The sequence below is a fragment of the Alligator mississippiensis genome, chromosome 4 (assembly GCF_030867095.1).
Source record: "Alligator mississippiensis isolate rAllMis1 chromosome 4, rAllMis1, whole genome shotgun sequence".
Classification (NCBI taxonomy): Eukaryota; Metazoa; Chordata; order Crocodylia; family Alligatoridae; genus Alligator; species Alligator mississippiensis.
Genome location: NC_081827.1, coordinates 142,735,303 through 142,753,856, shown reverse-complemented (window position 1 = coordinate 142,753,856; position 18,554 = coordinate 142,735,303). Strand labels below are relative to the sequence as shown.

At 43.4% G+C, this 18,554-nt stretch overlaps 1 protein-coding gene across 1 annotated transcript in view; it reads right to left on the bottom strand.

The window, feature by feature from the left end:
* Positions 1 to 17,351, bottom strand: part of DYRK4 (dual specificity tyrosine phosphorylation regulated kinase 4) — a 34,979-nt gene extending 17,628 nt beyond the window's left edge. Inside the window, exons 1-8 of the mRNA XM_059726210.1 lie at positions 17,301 to 17,351; positions 15,974 to 16,048; positions 11,651 to 11,734; positions 9,555 to 9,704; positions 6,504 to 6,645; positions 4,910 to 5,073; positions 3,519 to 3,655; positions 1,793 to 1,933 (exon numbers count right to left, since the gene is read on the bottom strand). Coding sequence (XP_059582193.1) covers positions 1,793 to 1,933; positions 3,519 to 3,655; positions 4,910 to 5,073; positions 6,504 to 6,645; positions 9,555 to 9,704; positions 11,651 to 11,734; positions 15,974 to 16,048; positions 17,301 to 17,351 — 944 coding nt within the window. The remainder of the gene's footprint in view (positions 1 to 1,792; positions 1,934 to 3,518; positions 3,656 to 4,909; positions 5,074 to 6,503; positions 6,646 to 9,554; positions 9,705 to 11,650; positions 11,735 to 15,973; positions 16,049 to 17,300) is intronic.
* Between the last annotated feature and the right edge of the window lie 1,203 nt (positions 17,352 to 18,554).

The window sequence follows — 18,554 nt, the reverse complement described above, 5'->3', positions numbered from 1 at the left end:
TGTTACTGCATTTGTTGGCCAACAGGCACAACTGTAAAGGTCAAGTTCATTCGCTGTACAGATTTATTGGCTCCTGTATTTTTCTCCTGTTCTATCATTTGTACTTGTTACTACTGGAGGGAATCATAATTTCATGGGGTTTTTTCAGCTCATTGTCCTATGCGAGTTTGTCATGATTTGTTTTCTTCTGCTAAAAATTGATAGGCTGTACAGCAATTTTATACAGCACTAGACTTAGTGTTAGGACAAACCTACTTCATTCAGGTTTTTCATATGCAACAAGAGGGCAGATCAGCATAACAAACTCTGAAGTTCAGCAATCTTGCACCCTATTTTTTATCCTTTTTTTCCTACCTCCTTAATTCTATGAGGTAAAAACATGCATATGCACAGAATAAGAATTTGGGACCAGATTGTCTGAGGTATAATGAGGGTCTCCATGGTGTCCATGGAAAGGAAAGTTTAAAAGGACCTTTTCCAATCCAGCATCAAAAGCTAAGGTCAATCACAGGCTCTATGTTCAGAAATGGTGCCTTAGTTGCATTACACAGGGAGGCAAAGCACCAAAAAGCAGGTGGAGAAGAGCGAGGTCTTACCTCCTCGCAGCCATACCCACTGTGTACTGCAGCACTTACACGCAGTCCCCCTGCACTCTGGCAATCTAGGGCAGGGGTTCTCAACCCTTTTACACTTAAGGCACCTCTCATCAGACTCAAGACACTGCTTGGAAAATGCCAGCTCCTGTGTTTCATTTATTTCTTGAGTGCAGAAAAATAATAGAGCAATTTATCTGTTGCAAAGAACTTGGAAAGACCACTACATGTATCATGTATAGATGTCTCCACATCCAATATTGAGCAGCCCCTCCCCCCCTCCAGCACCCTTAAAATAATCTAGAGCAGTGATTTTCAACCAGGGTACTATACAATTCTGTTGAAACAATAAAAACAGGCCATGTTTTCCAAAACCTAAAATGTGAATTAAGGCATCCACTTCTCGTGAAAAAAAAAAATCTCAGTCCAAGGATTCAGACATCCATTCTGTTGTGAGATGGCAGACTGCTCTAGTGCTGATATACCAGTGATTTCAGAAAGCATGCCCCATCTCTGCAGAATTCCTAAACCAATGATTCCAACCAGGGTGATGTGAAATCCTTTTAAGGGTGCCACAAAATATTAGCACAGCTAGATGTGCAAACATCTGCACATGATTCACAAGATAAATTTAGAGATTTTAAATAGGAATACATAGCATCTAAATAGTCTGACTAGTTGTGGTCTTTCTAAGTTCTTTGCAACAGAAGAATTGCTCTATTATTTTTCTATAGTCAAAAAACAGGTAAAAGCTAAGAGTTGGTATTTTCCAGGGGGTGTCTTTAGCCTAATGAGGTTGAACACTGATTTAGGGAAAAGATGAGGTTGGAACAAGCATTGTCCCTCTTTGACTCCCCCAAGTGATGCTGCTGATAAAATTACCCTACTTAGGAATATGGCTGAAAGCTACAATCTGGCCCTATAAGGAAGTGATCTATTGGTGTTTTTTTACAGGCCATTTTTCTCTACTTTTGTTCTCGTCCTTTTTCCAGGACTCTGATTTTCTGAATAACAAAGTATGCGTAAATTACAACAAATGCCTGCATTCAACAATTACAAAGTACAATAAAAAAACCCCAAACAAACCAGAAAATCCTGCAAGGCAAGAAAATAAGTAACAAGATATTTTCATAACACATAGGAATCTGCAAACCTGTATCATTTGTCCCAGACTGTATGTAAGGGAAAACAGTCCTTACCCCAGCAGTTCAAAGGAAATGCAGAAGTGATTGCGAAAGTAAAAATATTCCTTCATGTGAACTATGTTGTGAGTATTGTCTTTGTCTTTCTTAAGGAGAGCCTCAAGAATCTGTACTTCCACCATAGCCTGACTATGAAATCTAAAGGCATAAGTGAATAGGACAAAGTTAAATGTTAAAGTGGGAACCCAATTAATAAAACCTAATTTTATCACAGTGCAAAAAGAATGCTATAATTGATATAATCTTGATGCAAACATAAAATAGATAAAGGGGTCCATTATGAACCAAGCTACCTCAAATAATCATACAGTGGAGTCTTGAGATACAACAGTTATTTCTAACCTAAATACATGAAATGCCCCTCAGTGACTTTTGTCAAATATTGACCTCATAATGGTTACGATGCTCTAGAATCCTTATTTGGAACCTGGTTGACAAAATAATGTAATGAAAAAATGCATCAGATGAAACTTGTCTGAGCATCTAGAGTGAAATCCTGTCCCTACCGAAAGGGTATCCTTCCATTACCTCAGTTGGTCCTGGATTTCAGTCCTAGAGTAGCAAAGTTTTGATTTTTAATAATATCTTTAGACCCAGGTCAATGGGGTAAAAAAGGTAACATACAACTAAAGGACCCGATTCCATTCCCTTAACAGTCAAAGCAGAGTTTACTCCAACATTGCTGGATCTAGCCTAAAGAACTTTGGTAGCATAGTCTACTGCGGTATGCCTGCACATTAGTAGGGAGGAAAAAATATTTAGAACCACAATGAGGATTTCCTAGGCCAAAACTTGTGTTTCATAGGAAAGTGACATCGTCCATCCTATTTTCTACCTCTGTAGTGTTGTTTTACATGACAAGAAGAGAGAAATTAATTATTTGCTTCTGAAGACGCTCTGCTTGGCCCTCAACAAAAATGTGGATATTCCCTGTACATTTTATACATTTTCATATAAATAAGCTAAATTGTATTATACTGAGTGCCTGAATAATTTTCTCTGTCCCTGTGTCATGGTGTACAAACTGAGTCTGTACTAAAAGAAAAAGTGTTTCCTTATTACCAATTTTAAACTTGCCATCTTTTGACTGGGTGCTCCTTTGTCCTTGAGAAGGAATAAACAGAAGCATCAACCTGGCTTTTTGCATGCCATTCATTATTTTATATTGCTTCTCCTTCTTCTTTTTATCAAACCAGCTAGTTTTAATATTTTTTCTCTCCCACAAAGAATCCTACTATTCCAGTGTTTTTCACCATGTGACTTGGACTTCTGGATTTTTCTAATGTGTACAGACAGCTCTGTAACAAGCCTCTTCAGGAGATGTGATGCAGGAAAAGAAAGTGCTGTGAGTAGGAGTGCAGCAAGTTGGAAAGTGTGGGACAGTGAAAAGGGCAGGGGATCAACAGGTTGGGAATGAGGTGAACTGTCAGGACTGGGGAAGGGGCTCGCACCACTCCTGCCTACTTCATTCCTGACTTTTTCAAGAGCCAGTGTTCTCTATACCTTCCCAAACAAGCAGCTCACACAGCAGAGGTTTATCTGAAAAAACTGTATTCCAAAAAGCTTTGGAAATGGTATAAAATGCATTTTTATGGTAGATAATTACTTCTGAAATAACTCAGCATGAAACCTGGGCAGATTACTCCCTTGAATAAACTAGTATTAGTATATTAACCAACGCTTTATGTTTTATATAATGAGTTGAAGTTACAAGATGCCATACCTCTTCTTGTTCCTTATTATTTTCACTGCCACTATTTCATTGGTTTTATGGTCTAAACATTTCGCTACTTGGCCAAAAGATCCTTTCCCAATGATCTCCAGTACTTCATATCGGTATGCAATGTGGTCATGTAAAACCTGCAAAGGAAAAGGAAACAAAATGCAAAGTTCAGGCACCAGGCAATAATTCAAGATTCATCTTCTAATATGATGCATTGGTATGTGAATGTCGGGAAGATTCCCATCTCAATTTATGCACAAAAATAGCAGTTACCCAGCCATATAAGTGTCATTTTTTACATGTATGAACCATTTTTTATTTTATTTGGACCTCTGAAAAAACACAATCCTCTGCATTCCTGCCTTCTGGAACCAAGGAAGATGAGTATGTTATGTTTTAGCCTAGGGACTGACAACCTATGGCCCGCTGAGCACTGGATACAGCCCATGGGGCCAGGGGGCTTTGGGGTCATCTCAGCTGTGGAGGCAGGGAGCTTCACCTCTGCCACAGCTGGCTTGGCTGGGAGACAGTGGTGAGGAGAAGTGGTGGCAGCAGCAGCAGCAGCAGTCAGGTCTTAGCAGAAGCCTGTCTAGAAAAAGTTGTTGACTGCTGTTTTAGTCCAACAGCCTAATGGTTACAGAACTCATCCAGGAAGTGGCCGGTTCAGATTCTAGACCCTCCTTGCCTAAAGGATATTTGAATTTGCATCTCCTCCTTCCCTGGACAGTGCTCTAACCACCACACCACGGGTTAGGCATTATCATGCCTCTCTCCAGTATTCCCTATGAAGCTGGCCCTCTGGCAACCAGAAAGGGAGATATGTGAGACCAGAAGAAAAAAAAAACAAGATAGAGGGTGTGTAGCTTAGGGAGAGGAATGGGAAAGGCCCCTGGGTTCTTGCTCCTAATGGAGGACAAACTTCTCCACTGCTTTCAATTAATTTCATCCAATGAATACTAAATGCAGCTTCACTGCACCCAGAACAGAATGACAAACTGTGCTTAAGTGCCAAAAAATGCATATAGGCAGCTAGGTAGCTGCCATGTAGGGACAGAAAGTGAAATTGGATCTAGCTCTCACTGTCCAGGAAATGTGTTGGACTGACAGTAACTGAAGTCATCTGCCCATAGGATAAATATGACAAATACAGAAGTGCAGGTTTCCCTGATGTATTTGTGTTTAAACAATATGTCTGGTGTCAATCGTGACAAAGAGGAAAGATGCACTAACACTCAATAATTCTCTGCTGAGATTTCAAACAGGTTGTCAGTACCAGTGGTTTCTGACAGGGTGGCCTGAGAACATTTACCCTACACAGACCAGATACCATGGGCAGACAGTCCTCATTACAAATATTCTTATCCAGATTCTAAATACCAGAATTTCCTTACCTTTAGGTAGGAACCATGTTCATCATCATAACAATTATTGTTCTGCGTTTCGGGCAAACCTTCAACCTTTTTAGCTTCTAGGCCAAGAAACCACAGCTCTGCATAGTTTAGAATTTCTTTCTGTTCATAGACTGTTAATTGGTTTCTGAAATATTTCAAGGCTTCTAAACAGGAGAAACAACAACAACAATGGGGAAGATGTGAATCACCTGAGCCATACAATTCTACTGCCATTCCTAAGAAGGGCCTTTTTCAGATTGGTCTCCTTTCTCCCACCCCTACTTCCCTCCACACTGTTTTCTAGCCCTGTCTCCTTGTCCAGCAAGTTCCAGTCCCCTCACTCCTTTCCCATGCTTCAGTTTATCTCAGTACTCCAAGCCCTCCACTAACTGCTTCCTAGTCCTTTGTGCCTGTCCTAGTCTCTTGTGCCTGTCCTGGTTTTCTTTCCCAACCAGTTTCATTCTTGCTTCCCCACTGTAACTTGCAATCCCAGCTTTCTCTCCCTCTCAGGTAAAGCTTTCTTTCACCCCCAGTTCTCAGTCTTCTTGCCCAATGGGTCTCATTTCCATTTTCTTTTCTCTTCTCCAGTTCCAATTTCATTACTGTCCTCATCCTTACTTACTCCTTTCTTTTTCCCTGATCCTCTGCCCTTCAAACCAGGTGACTTCCTCCTCCAGGTATCCTACATATTAGGCAGCAAGGGCATCCCTGCTTTTAGTTCATGTAACATGTACAAGCTCCCGCAGTGCCCAGATCCACCCTGGCCTGAAGCATTTAGGAGAAGCTGTCATGGAGAAAGTACTTCTGAGCTCTCAAAACCATGGGTTGAACTATGTTCACTTACTCTGTGGGGATGGCACATATGCAGTCTGATCAGCGCTAGAAGCTCTGAGAAAAACAGAGTGGCTGAGGTAACGGCAGACTGTACTGATTTTAGCTGTTAATAGCTAGCAAGTCTCTACTGAGTGAGCATGTGTTAACTGCAGTTTATCAAAGGTCTACAACTTAACCAAATTTGTACTTGAGGGCTACTTGATAGAAAGGTCATGCCACAACCCAGTACAAAGGCGCTGCTCAAAAGCATTGCGGTAAGGGAGCTTTGCAAAACAGATTGCAAAAACATTTTAACATAGGCAAAATAATGTATTTTCCCAAGCGTCATTCTCAGAAACATTTGATGTCTGAACCATTCATGCTGGAAATTCCATACTGCCCCTCTTCTATCCTTCCCCACCACCCCTCAAAAAATCAGGCTAAGGGTTCCTAATAGGGACATTCTGAGCCCAAATGGTTAAAGATTGGCAAAGTTATAGTCAACTGAAAATAGTATCATTTAATGAGATATGTCAAATTATGTTAATCACAGCATTACAATTTCTGCCAAAAATGGACCTTGAATAACACTTGACTATTTAAACTAGTCTATTTGCTTCCAATATGTAAAAAAACAATGTAATTAAAAAAAATCCTTAAACACATCCTTATTCCCTCCTCCCAAAAGCCTATATAAAGCATTTCAGTGAACATTTACTGCAGTAAGTATTGTGGGCTACTCCAGTTTCTCTAGGATACATGCTTTCTGTCCATACTGTACCTGAAGCTGTCAGAGGAAGCTTGAGACTGGTATTGGAACTTTCTATTTCTGATGTATTTGACTGGACTTTGATATCATTTTCAGGCAGGCTTTCTGCAATGTTAAATCGGGAAAAATGTGGCTGGACTCGAGATCTGTTTTCCTGCCAACCAACAAAGATTTTTATTGTGATTTTTTTATATTCCTCCATTTTCAGCTCACCCCTCTCACTACATAAAAATTCTATGTGTATCTTACTCACAAGAAAGCTCTGAAAGCTCTGGACTTTTTGAGAGATTGCAATGTTCATTTTGCACTGGAAAAGGACAAGCTGATTTGAAGATTACAGTTTTCCCTTTATCCACACAACAGGTACGGTATGGGCAATAGCAGTGGAAATTTCTGACTGCGTTTATGCCATAAACATTTACATCACTTGAGGATACAGCCCTTGGTCTTTCTGCTAATGGGTATGGGCAGGGGTGGGAGGCAAAGGGCAAGATGTTTTAAAAGGGTCCTGGCCACCAGCACCTTTGTCTGCTATTTAGACCCCTGAGTGTTAGCAACCTGTCCTTTCTATGAGGAGGAGGAGGAGGAGATGCTCCTCTGTATCTTCCTAGACTGCCCTGACTGTGTCTGCTCTTTGCCACCTTTACTACCCATTGTGGCATGCTGGACTTGGACTTCTTCAAGACTATGTATGTTTTCCCTACCCTGTCCCAAGTGGCTGAAAGGCGTGTGATCTCTCAGACCAATTTTCTGCTGAGCCAGGTCAAGATGGCAACACTGAAGAATTGCAGAAACTGGCTTGCAGGGGCCAGCTCTGATAATGCCCTTCAATTTTTCCAGTTCCTGGTCTGGGCATTAGGGGTATGTGAAACAGAATGTATTCGATTCGGATTTGGCCTGAATTGGGGACAGTGATTCGATTAGTTGATTCAGATCACTGTCTCCAATTCTATTTGGCCGAATCCAAATCTGAAGATTTGATGCTGATTCAGAGAATCAGCAATTCAGCTATACACACAGTTTTAATTTTTTTTCTACATATCTTGAGGTAGCAGGGACAGCTCATGAACGCTGTGATGGTGGGGCAGATGGAGCACAGGAGCGTGGGGGGGGGGGGAAGGAGCGGGGCCTGCATGCTCGGTGGCGGACCCAGAAGTGGACCAGAAGTACTTTCAGAACATCCACAGGGGGGCCCTGGGTACCCCTCCAGACCCAGGAGGCACCAATCGCTAAGCCGGGGGTCCCTTGTGCACTCTGCAGTGGACCCGGAAGTGGACTGGAAGTACTTCTGGTCCACTTTTGGGTCCACCACCAAGCGTGCTGGGGACCCCCCCATGCTCCTGTGGGACACTCCATCCACCCCAGCATCTCAGCATTCAGGAGCTGCCTGCTACCTTGAGGTATGTAGAAAAAACATTTAAAGCTGTGTCTATGTCTGAATCTCCAAATCTTTCTGAATCTCTCCAAATCAGTTCAGAGGGCTCTGATTTGATTTGGAGAGCTTAAAAGGGTCTCCTGATTCAATTCGGATTTGGAGATTCGGCCACCGAATCGGCCTGAATCTCCACCGAATCGAATCAGGGACTAAAGCGTTGCACAGCCCTACTAGGCGCATGTCTCCTTTGAGTTTCGATACTTTACCTCGCAACAAAATGTGGACCAGTTTTGCTGGTCCATCAAGGGGGCACTGTGCAGATTGGAAGATGGACAGCCAGTCCTAAATATGTAACCTCATGAAGGACACTGGGGAGGGTGTTTTAATCTCTGGTGAAATGGTTGCCAGTTTTGTTACTGGCAAGCATTTCTTGCCTGGCCTTGGGGGGGGAAATACTTTCTCTTTTTCACCTTTTAACTTCTTTTATAAGAAAGGTCTACAAATTCAAAATCGAAACGGTATTTTCCATCTCTGACTTCTGTGACTGAGTGATTCACCATCGGCATCTATATTGCTAAGATATAACAAACAGATTTAAAAATCAAGTAAAAATAGCGAGTCCTTCAGCTTGTTTTCCATATTGCAATTTTTATGCTTCTTCTAAATTTCTAAGCATTGCAGAAGGAGAGAGGCTATCTTCTTTGCAGCTTCTTAGGAAAGGAGTCAGCAACATACAGCCTGTGGGCCAAATCCAGCCCACTGAGCTACTAAATCTGGCCCACAGAGCTGGAGAGCTTTGCTTGTGTCACTGCTGCTGCTTTCAGTCACCACCCTGCTCCTCCCTGGCTGTGTGCGACCTCAGTGTCCAGCCAGTGGAGGGTTGTGCTGGGCTGGGGAGCTGCAAATTGCATCCATGCTGCCAATTGCTCACTTCATGCTGCTTCTGCTTCTCTCTGCTCACTCCCACCCCCTTGCCTCCCAGCTGCTCAGGGTACAGAAACTTCTTGTTATGCTTTTGGGAAAGGGAATCACCAACTTTAGATTACAGATTTAATCTGCATCACAAAAAAGAGGAATAAAGAAATTTGTGATAGGGGAAAGAGAAAGAAGAATGAGAAAAGGAGGATGTTGCTGGGTTTCTAAAGGCCAGCAGTAGAGAGAACGTCCACAAGTTTGTGTTACTTCAGGGAAACATTACAACTTTTGAGGGCATTTCCAGATCAAGGTGCCAAACCTGAGGAGTTTGGCCTTCACTGACACTTTCCTTAAGATAGAGCTATGCCAGCGAAAGTTACAAACTGAAGGAAATATATACAGTAATTTATCTCTATCTACAGAAGTGTGCACACACACACATACACACAGACAGATTGGTTGTTCTCAGAGTTTTGGGTCAACACTCCAAATTTGCACCACAATACTATTATATCTCCAACACATGTGGATCACCATTCTCCTTCATCACTAAACTCTTAATTGGAAACTCTTAATTAGATGTGGCGTCATCTACACACCACCTACCATGGCCTCAGTGGTCTGCACACTACAGTTTAGAAACCACTGATATTTAGAAACCAGTGATAGAAACTCACTAATTAGATTCCTTAAACATCCACAGGTCCATTAGAAACAAAGAGGTTAAAAAAACCCCAGGGGAATATGAGACTAGATGATGTTCTTTAACTTACATGCAGCGATGTATGTGCATTCTGCAGATTCTTGTGTGCTATCTGAGGAAGGCTTCTGTCTTGAGGATGAATTTTAGCAGCACTTGCAATCACACCATGCCTGGCATGGCCTTCCAGATGAGGGAGTGAACTAACACTGCTATTGAATTTCTGAAGTAAAAATAAAACAAATAACATAATAAATGACAAATGGGTTCTTTGGTTTGTTTTTTTTAAATAAATAGTTTAGATTGAAGGCCTGAGCTCAGTTATTTATGGTATTTTTAAAAATAATTTGTCAGAATATATTTTAAAAATATGTTCAAGAAGAAAAATATTAATAGATAAACAGGTACTGTATAACACAAGTAGATTTCATTATGGATTTATATAAAAAGTTTCCATGAAATGATCTGGTTTCAATTCCTCAACTGTTATTTTTCAAAATGTGCATCTTCTAAATTGAAAATTTCCTATATGTTATCAGCCCCAATATTTTATTTGTTGAAAAAATTGAGAAATTAATTAGTTTTGGAGCCAAACACAATAGATCTTTCTTATTATGAATAAAATGTAGGTGCTTTTTATCCATACACAACTAAAAAGTGGATGCACCCTATAATTTGAAATTTTCAGAAGAGATAGACTACTGGGGCAAGTGCTGTGGGAGAGGGGTAACTCAATTAGAGCGGCTTTCAGGAGCCGCTCTTATTAAAGTGCCCATAGACTCTCATGTATTCAGTGTCCCACTGTTCAAAATGGAGGTGGGGGTACTTTAACGAAAGCTCATTTGACAAGCTGTAGTTAAAGCTCCTCTGCCACCATTTGTGATAATTAGCATTAATTAAGTCTGTTCCAATGCACTGTAATTATAGCATGTCAGAGCAGGCATCCTGCATGCCCACAGGCACACTTGAAGACTAGACCCTTTCATTATATATGAAACATTTCCAGATCATAAGTGTTTTCAAGTCAGTTATTTATGTGGGTAGTGGTAATCTTTGTGAAAGCTGGTAGGCAATATTATCTAGCATCCAGAAGACAATATCCTCTTTAATATCTGCAAAGAAACCTTTCAAGGTAAAAAACTTCCTCTGTTGAATGGAACTGATGCAAAAAATAGGCTCAAATCCTGGAACACTTGGTCTGCGTGCTCCTAGCTGCCAGACCAGAACCTCACATTCCATACTGAAATCTTCATGCCCCAGTGGCAATTTTAAGCTCTTAACAGAAGGAAGTCTGATTCTGGAGTAATTTATGACAATTGAGTTTTTCAGTAGTATTTTAAAAACCAGACAAACAATCCAAACCAGCTGAACCTGACTCCTGTTAAATGAGTATATTTTCTCTTTTGTAGGAAATGCTATGGAAGGGTCTGAAAATTCTTAGAGTTGAGGCTCATGGAGATCTCCGTGGGCATGTCTACACGAGACATTTACTGCAGAGCTGACTAATTAGCTCCACAGTAAAATGTCACCATCTACACATGTGACCCTATTACAGTGGCATTCTTTCATGCACTGCAGCACATGTGTAAACAGTGACAGGGATAGCTGGGGCATGTGAGTGCTTCAGCACAGGGGCTGCCTGCCAGCCAGCCTTGCACTGGAGCACCTTTGTGCCCCAGCCAGCCCCTCTGCAGCACATTGAACCAGGTTGGAACAGCCCTGGGCTGGCAGGCTGCTCCAGAGGCTGCTGTGGAGTAGACTTGGGTCCCCTGCCAGCCCAAAGCTGCTCTGACTGGGCTCCATGTGCTGTGCACAAATAAACTCCGGTGCAACGGACTCTAGAGTTTATTCGTGCGCATTATTTGCATGTGTAGATGCACCCCATGAGAACATCCTGCAGGAGGGAAGTCTGTTTATCCCCCAACGGACAGAGGATATAGCTCCAAAATACTGATGAACAGCTCATGGGAGCCCATAATACTCACAGCTGCTAGGCATAAGTGACACAGCTGCAGGGAGGAAGGTATGAAATAATTTTTTTTTAAAAAGGGAGGTATCCTGCTCTCACCCTCGTGGGACCTCTGTCTGATCAGGTTTCTTACACTTGGGTGGATCTCCTGGAAAACAAGCATTAGGATATTCTTTAAAATTAACTGAAGATTCCTGTACCTGACGGAAGACTTTGTTAGATCCCAGACGATTGCTCTCTTGTGTTGGCAGCTGAGACTGAGAAAATGCATCTACTTGGGAAGACTGAAAAGATGATGGGACATTTTATTTCATAAAGACGATTCTAAAAAAATTACACTGCAAGATTTTCAATTTTGCTGGCTCCATTAGCACTACACTGAGTGCAGCTACCTAATCTATCATGAAAATGTAACGTAAAAATGCAATGTAATATTCTATTTACTCCATTAGATTGGTTTAGAAAAATGGCACAGATGATCATTTTAGCAGTAATCGTGCTTAGGTAAAACAAGTGGGCAGACTGCAGAGTGGCTAATAGTTTTTTTATTCTGCTGGGATTTTACCTGTGTTTTTATAAAAAAAACCCAATCACTTCCATGGTAAATGCAACTATGATTGTAAACTTGTATTTGATACCACACTTTGGTTATATTCCCACTATGGACTGGATGTGTCCTTGGAACAAGATAAATTAGTCCCTGCTGTTGCTGTTATGCTGCTTCTGGTGACCTGATATCACCATTTTGTAAGAAAATGGGAATGCAAGAAGCAAAATCACATTAATATGACCACAATTCAACATCTCTGAGTTTCATTTGCATGCAGTTTGGCTAATATTCTACTTTGTGTTTCATCCGGGGCAAAAGAATGTCACTGTCAGAATTGATTCACCTAGCTCAGTGGTGGATGCTCTTGCAACATAATTGAGCTCCTAACCTTTTTGAGCAACTTTTCCAGTTTATGAGACTATCTGCACCTGCACCAGTCAGTGTCCATGGCCTTTCATGCAACTGCCTCCATTCTGTCCAGCTGGACAGTGGGATATGCCTACAAACCCAAAGATGGGAGTTGGCAGCAAACATAGCCCTATTGTGGGATAGAGTGGGAACAATGAAAAGAGGTGGACAGTGATGTGCCAGCAACCTGTACACACTTTCATAAAGGTTTCAATCATGTCATTTAAAAACAATGTTGTACTGGCAATAAGGCAGAGGTACCCTGCATCACAGAGAACATGCCACTAGGAGGTCAAATGTCTCCCAAGAACACACAGGGGACATCTACATGTGCATTTTATTGTGACTGTGTACAGACTAATTAGCTCTGCAGTAAAGCATCACTGTTTACACCTGCAGCATTATTAGGTCAGAGTAAATGAATTAACTCCACGGTAGAATAGTACTGCTCGACACAAGTACTATCCGATGGTGGAGTTATTTAGTGTGCTGCAATGCATGTCTAGATGGTGACCTGCCAGCTAGCCCTGCACTATAACACCCTTGTGCCCCAGCCAGCCCCTCCACAGCACGCTGAGCCAGGGTGGAGCAGCTCTGGGCTGGTAGTCTGACCCCCAGACCCACTTCAAGCTGAGGCTATGCTGCCCCAGATCAACTTTCTGTGGTCCCAGGTGCATGTGTACACACTGAGCCCTGAGCAATAAACTTGGCCATGAACTGCATCGGAGTTTATTTAGCTGTGTCAACTGTATGTATAGATGTGCCCACAGAGACAGCATGTCTGCCACTGTACTGCAGTGCAGCTTATTTTCTCCTGAGCTGTCACTATAAGGGGAAGATGAAGCCAAATAATTTTTTCTTATACCATCTCTTTTCTCCTGTCCCTCACTTTTTAAACATTTTATTCTTCCTTTCACCTTATTGTATATAATGGTAGGTTGATCCCATGTGATGGAAATGGGTCAGATCTTCTAAATATATATATATTAGGAGACTGAACTTCCAGTACTTATTTGAGCTCCTCAGTGCAGGGGCTTTATGCACTACTTTTAAATTGCATGACCAGTGAACAGCTCTTACCTTCCTTAATGCTCCGCACTAAACACTTTACTGTTTCAGGATCTCTAAACCGAATGACAATCCCCCAGAACAAAACTCAATCAAATGTCCTTTGTGTGATGGATTTATGCAGAATCCAGGAGGGATGGGATAGTACTATAACACTGCAGAGCAGAGGTGGGCAATTATTTGGGCCCAAGGGCCACATAGACTCTTGGAGACCAACCCCCAGCCTGAGATGCATCTCTCCACCTGGCCATGCACAGTCTCTATGGAGACTGGCCCCCAGCCTCAGATGCAGCTCCCTGCCTGGCTTTGCACTGTCTTCATGGAAACCAGCCCCCGGCCCTGGTGCCCACCCCAGATGCAGCACACTTAGTTGGGCTCCCACCGCTGCTGCTACCCCTGTTCTGCTCTGCTCCACCCCACACCAAGCCAGGGGGCTGCCACCGCTGTGCAGGAATCCCTGGGTGAGATGCAGGCTGGCACAGGACAGAGGTGCCCAGCATCACCTGGCAGGGCTAAAGGACCTGCGGTGGGCTGGGCAAGGCAAAATTGCTCTGTGGATCAGATCTGACCCACAGGCCGTATTTTGCCCAGCCCTGCTGTACAGCCTCGATGGATGTTATTTTAGTGGAGAGCTGGAATATATACAGCCTCCTTCTTCTCCACCTGCCTCCACCCCTCCAAGAGGATTTTTGTCATTGGATTTGTGCGGTTGTAGACTCATCAGCCATTTGCCTATGATTCCCCCAGTACGTACTCCCCACTGGGGATGAAACCGAGCTCTCCCTTACAATCACATAACATAGTTGTCTGTTAACTCAGCAGTAGAGCAACATTCTGTAGAGGAAAATCTCCAAAGCTTCCAAGTTCCTGATTTAATGTCTCCTATAAAGAGCAATCTCTCCAGGTACTTTCCCGTACAGTAACTATAGTATTATCAGTAACTGTAGGTCTTTGAGATTCTAGTTCCCTACATAGGGCACACAAATATTTTAAGTACATGTGGTCAGATGAGAGCAGGACATGTTGATAATGGTCTAAGGCAGACTTTGAGAGAACTATGTGCAGTCTAGTTACAGGTATGGTTTATAGTCGAATGCCTGTGATATCAGAGACTCAGCTTCAGATTATGTTGGGTGGTTGTTCATAAGGGAATTAATTTCATAGTTTCATAGTTGGCAGGGTCGTAAGGGACCTGAGCAGATCATCAAGTCTGACCCCCTGCCATGGGCAGGAGTGAATACTGGGCTCATTTGACTCCAGCTAGGTAATTATCAAGCCTCCTCTTAAAGACCCCCAAGGTAGCAGCAAGCACCACTTCCCTTGGAAGTTGGTTCCAGATCCTAGCTGCCCTGACTGTGAAATAGTGCCCTCTAATGTCCAGTCTGAACCTACTCTCTAGCAACTTATGGCCATTATTCCTTGTTACTCCAGGAGGTGCTCAGGGTTTCTCCCATTCCCCGCTGGTCTACCCTGGTGAGTTTAAAGACAGCCACCTGGTCCCCTCTCAGCCTTCTCTTGTGAAGGCTGAACAGGTTCAGGTCCCTTAGCCTCTCCTTGTAGGGTCTGCCTTGCTGTCCCCTGATCATGCAGGTGGCCCTCCTCTGGACCCTCTCGATGCTGTCCACATCCCTCCTGAAGTGCGGCGCCCAGAACTGGACGCAGTACTCCAGCTGTGGCCTGACCAGTGTCGCATAGAGGGGGAGGATCACCTCCTTGGTCCTAGTTGTGATGCATCTGTGGATGCATGACAAGGTGCGCTTGGCCTTCCTGACCGCGTCCTCACATTAGCGGCCCATGTTCATTTTGGAATTGATAATGACTCCAAGATCCCTTTCTGCCTTTGTGCCTATGAGAAGGGAGTTTCCCAGCCTATAGGTATGCTGCTGCTTCTTACTGCCCAAGTGCAGTAACCTGCACTTGTCAGTATTCAATCCCATCCTATTCACAGTTGCCCACCCCTGTAACCTGTCCAGGTCCAGTTGTATCCTGTCACTCCCTTCTAGCGTGCCCACTTCGCCCCAATTTATATTTAGGGCAGTACATTTTCTTAGTAAATGACTTCCTGCCATATGTGTTGGGAGAAAATATTATTTGTGGGGTTGGTGGCAGTGTGGAGTGTCCTGCCTGACCCCTCAACCCTCTCTCCTGCACAGCTGTAGTGGGGCTGGTACACACTGCTGCTGTACGCAGTGGAGGAGCGTGCAGCAGGGGCACTGGGTGCGGTGCTGCGGTGGTGGGGCATGGCAGTGGGGTGACCGGAGCCATGGTTGGGGGGGGTCTAAGCCCTGTTAGCCCCAGCCTTCCACCACCTATGCTTCCTGCTCTGTATGAGGACTTCTTGAATCTGTCAGTGCTGCTCAGTCAGTCAAAATCCAAATCATCATGTTCAACAACTAAGGATCTAGTTGCAATATTTGGCTGTGATCCAGGGAGAGTAAGTCCAGATTGGTAGATGGATAAGGTAGGGAGAAGGGCAAGAGCTATGAGAGGGGCTTACTGAAATCACATCTGAAGATTTTGTGGATTTTGCAGATTTTGTGGAAATCACAAAATTTGGCATTGCTTGCGAAATCTGAGGGGGGGAAAAAAGAAAGAAAAGTTACTGAAAATAAAACAGTGGCTCCCCAAGTCTAAGATAAACTGAGGATTCTGCTTCTTTTCTGGAATAAGGAAATACCAGAAGCAGAAATCTTCTCTTCTGCAGATGGTAACTCCACTATAACCTCAGGGGTGAAACAGCAAATCCATTTACATTTAACAGGTTCTTACAACAAGTGTCAGAGGCTCTGATCAAGCAGGCCTAGCTGGGCCAAGCACGTGAGTTCCCACACCTACTCCTAATTCTGACTGATGTAACTGACTCATTTTTCTGCAACCACACTGGCTGCTGAAAGTACCACTTACCCCTTTTAAACACACCTGCAGCCTCAGGCTGCAAGCATGCCTTGATACAACCTCCATCTGTTCCAGCAAGCCTTGTGTTCACAGCTCTTCCTGGTTCTCCTGACTTCTGTCCCAGGCTTGGCTTTTTTCTGACCCCGATCTTGGATCTCCCTTGAAACTTGGCACTGGGTCTGCTCTCTCTGGTTTTCCTGGCATCCTGATTTGGCTTAGCTTCCTTGACCCTGATCTTGGATTTACCTTGGAACTGAGCACTGGATCTCTGACCCCTGGCTCCTGACCTTGGATTATGTCTTGGACTATGTCTCTTGGATCTTCCCTCTCAGCTCCAGTAACCGACACCCCCACTCTATCCCCCTAGTTGCCCCCCAGGACCTAGCTGCAGGCCTGGTCACCTGTCCCAACCAAACCCTCATAACAAGGTGGCACGGAAGAGAAAAGGTTAGGGCTTAAAGAGTGAAATAGCTGAAGTAGCTATGGGCAATGATCTCTAACACATAACTGTTCAATGCTACTGCAGATCAGGGATGAAGAATGCGATGGACAAGGACAGTTTCTGAGGGTGTAATTTCTTGGACTGGATCCCATATGGTCCCTGACAGTCCTGTCGAATTTGCTAAGGTGGCACAGGAATATGGTGTGCCACTGAGGAAGAAAGTGACTAGCAGCTCCTGTTGCATCTCCGCTGCTTCTTAGTATCATGCTTAGGTTGGCTCGAGTGACAAGATGGCCCCATCTGCCTCATCAGTATGACTTGTTATACTGGACTGCCATATAACTGTTCAGGAAGTGCAAGATGTCAGTTGGGGAGTATAGCTACCTGTTAGCTTTTTTGTTAATTAATGTAATGCCCTTAAATATCAGAGGCACAATCAATGCCTGTACCTCCAATGTTCAGAGCCATATTGTATGCACATACCCACCATCATGACCACAGATCTGGTGGTGATGTTGGAGGCATTCACTGTAGGCATTCAAGGATCTCAGTTTATTCCAAGTCAAGAAATCACGTGGCCAACAATGTCGTGGCAATTTGAAGTTGGAAGGAGGAAGAGGAGTGCAGTTTGTTCTTGAATAGGGACCTTTTACTTAGGGATACTTTTTTTAGCATTTGACTTCTCCTGTACTGACAAAACAGCTGAGGGCTCCATGTTGGAGTGGGCACAGAAGTATTCCTACTTAAATAAAGGAATCAAGCCCTACTCCTCTCCATGTTCTGACATCAAAGTTACTGTAGCTGCTATCAGACACAGTGCCTTACATGGATCAAGCAGCCCCTCATTTACAGGGAGAGTGATTCTGGCTGGACACAGCGTTGCTTGCAGTTCATACCTGGTAAGGTTTCTCAACAAAGATAAAAATATCTCTGTTTCTAGAATTGAAGCAATTCTCACAAAGAGCTTTTGTAACAACTCAGAGTCACCTGGTGCCAATATCAATGCTAAGGATGCTGTCTTGTTGAATGAAAGAGATGACAAGTCATTTAGTGCTGAAACAAGATGCTGTTGCTACTCCACCATGAGGCTTGGGATTTCATCATAGACTGGTGTAAGCAGGCTAGCCAAAGAGGTCTCTTCCTTTTCCTTGAATATGGCAGACACAACCGTATCAAGGCTTATTAAGGCCTAAATGATGGTATGCTATGAATGTATGGCTAGCTTGTTTGATACTGGCTAGTGCAGTACTATTGCTGCCATCATGGTAGCTGAGCTCTATAAGAAGAGCTTCAGTGCCACTGTGGGTGTTGATACCAGGTCATTCCTCAATGCCGCTTTCTCTGCAGTAGGCTGCAGCACTGCTTGCCTGATAGACAGTGTGCTGAATGGCATAGACTTGTCCCTTACGGTCATGGAAGCTTTGCAACTCCTCTCCACATCTAATGAATCCTTAATAGCTTCATCCAGACATGAAAGCTTAAACTCTGCATCTTGTACCTTAACAAACTCTTGTGGGTAATGAAAAGCACATCAAACATCTTCTTAATTCATGAGACTCTCGAAAGCAGAAGCCGGCTTGCTGTATCTAGGCTTCAGTGGAATTAGCTTTTCAGAGAATGGCTGGGCTTGAATCCCGTAGGTCTTGAATGTGCCGAGTTGAGAAGTCCTGCACAGAGGGGTGCAAGCACATGTATAATGTATGAATTGTTTTGATTTTTGTTCCCTTGGGAAGTATGAATT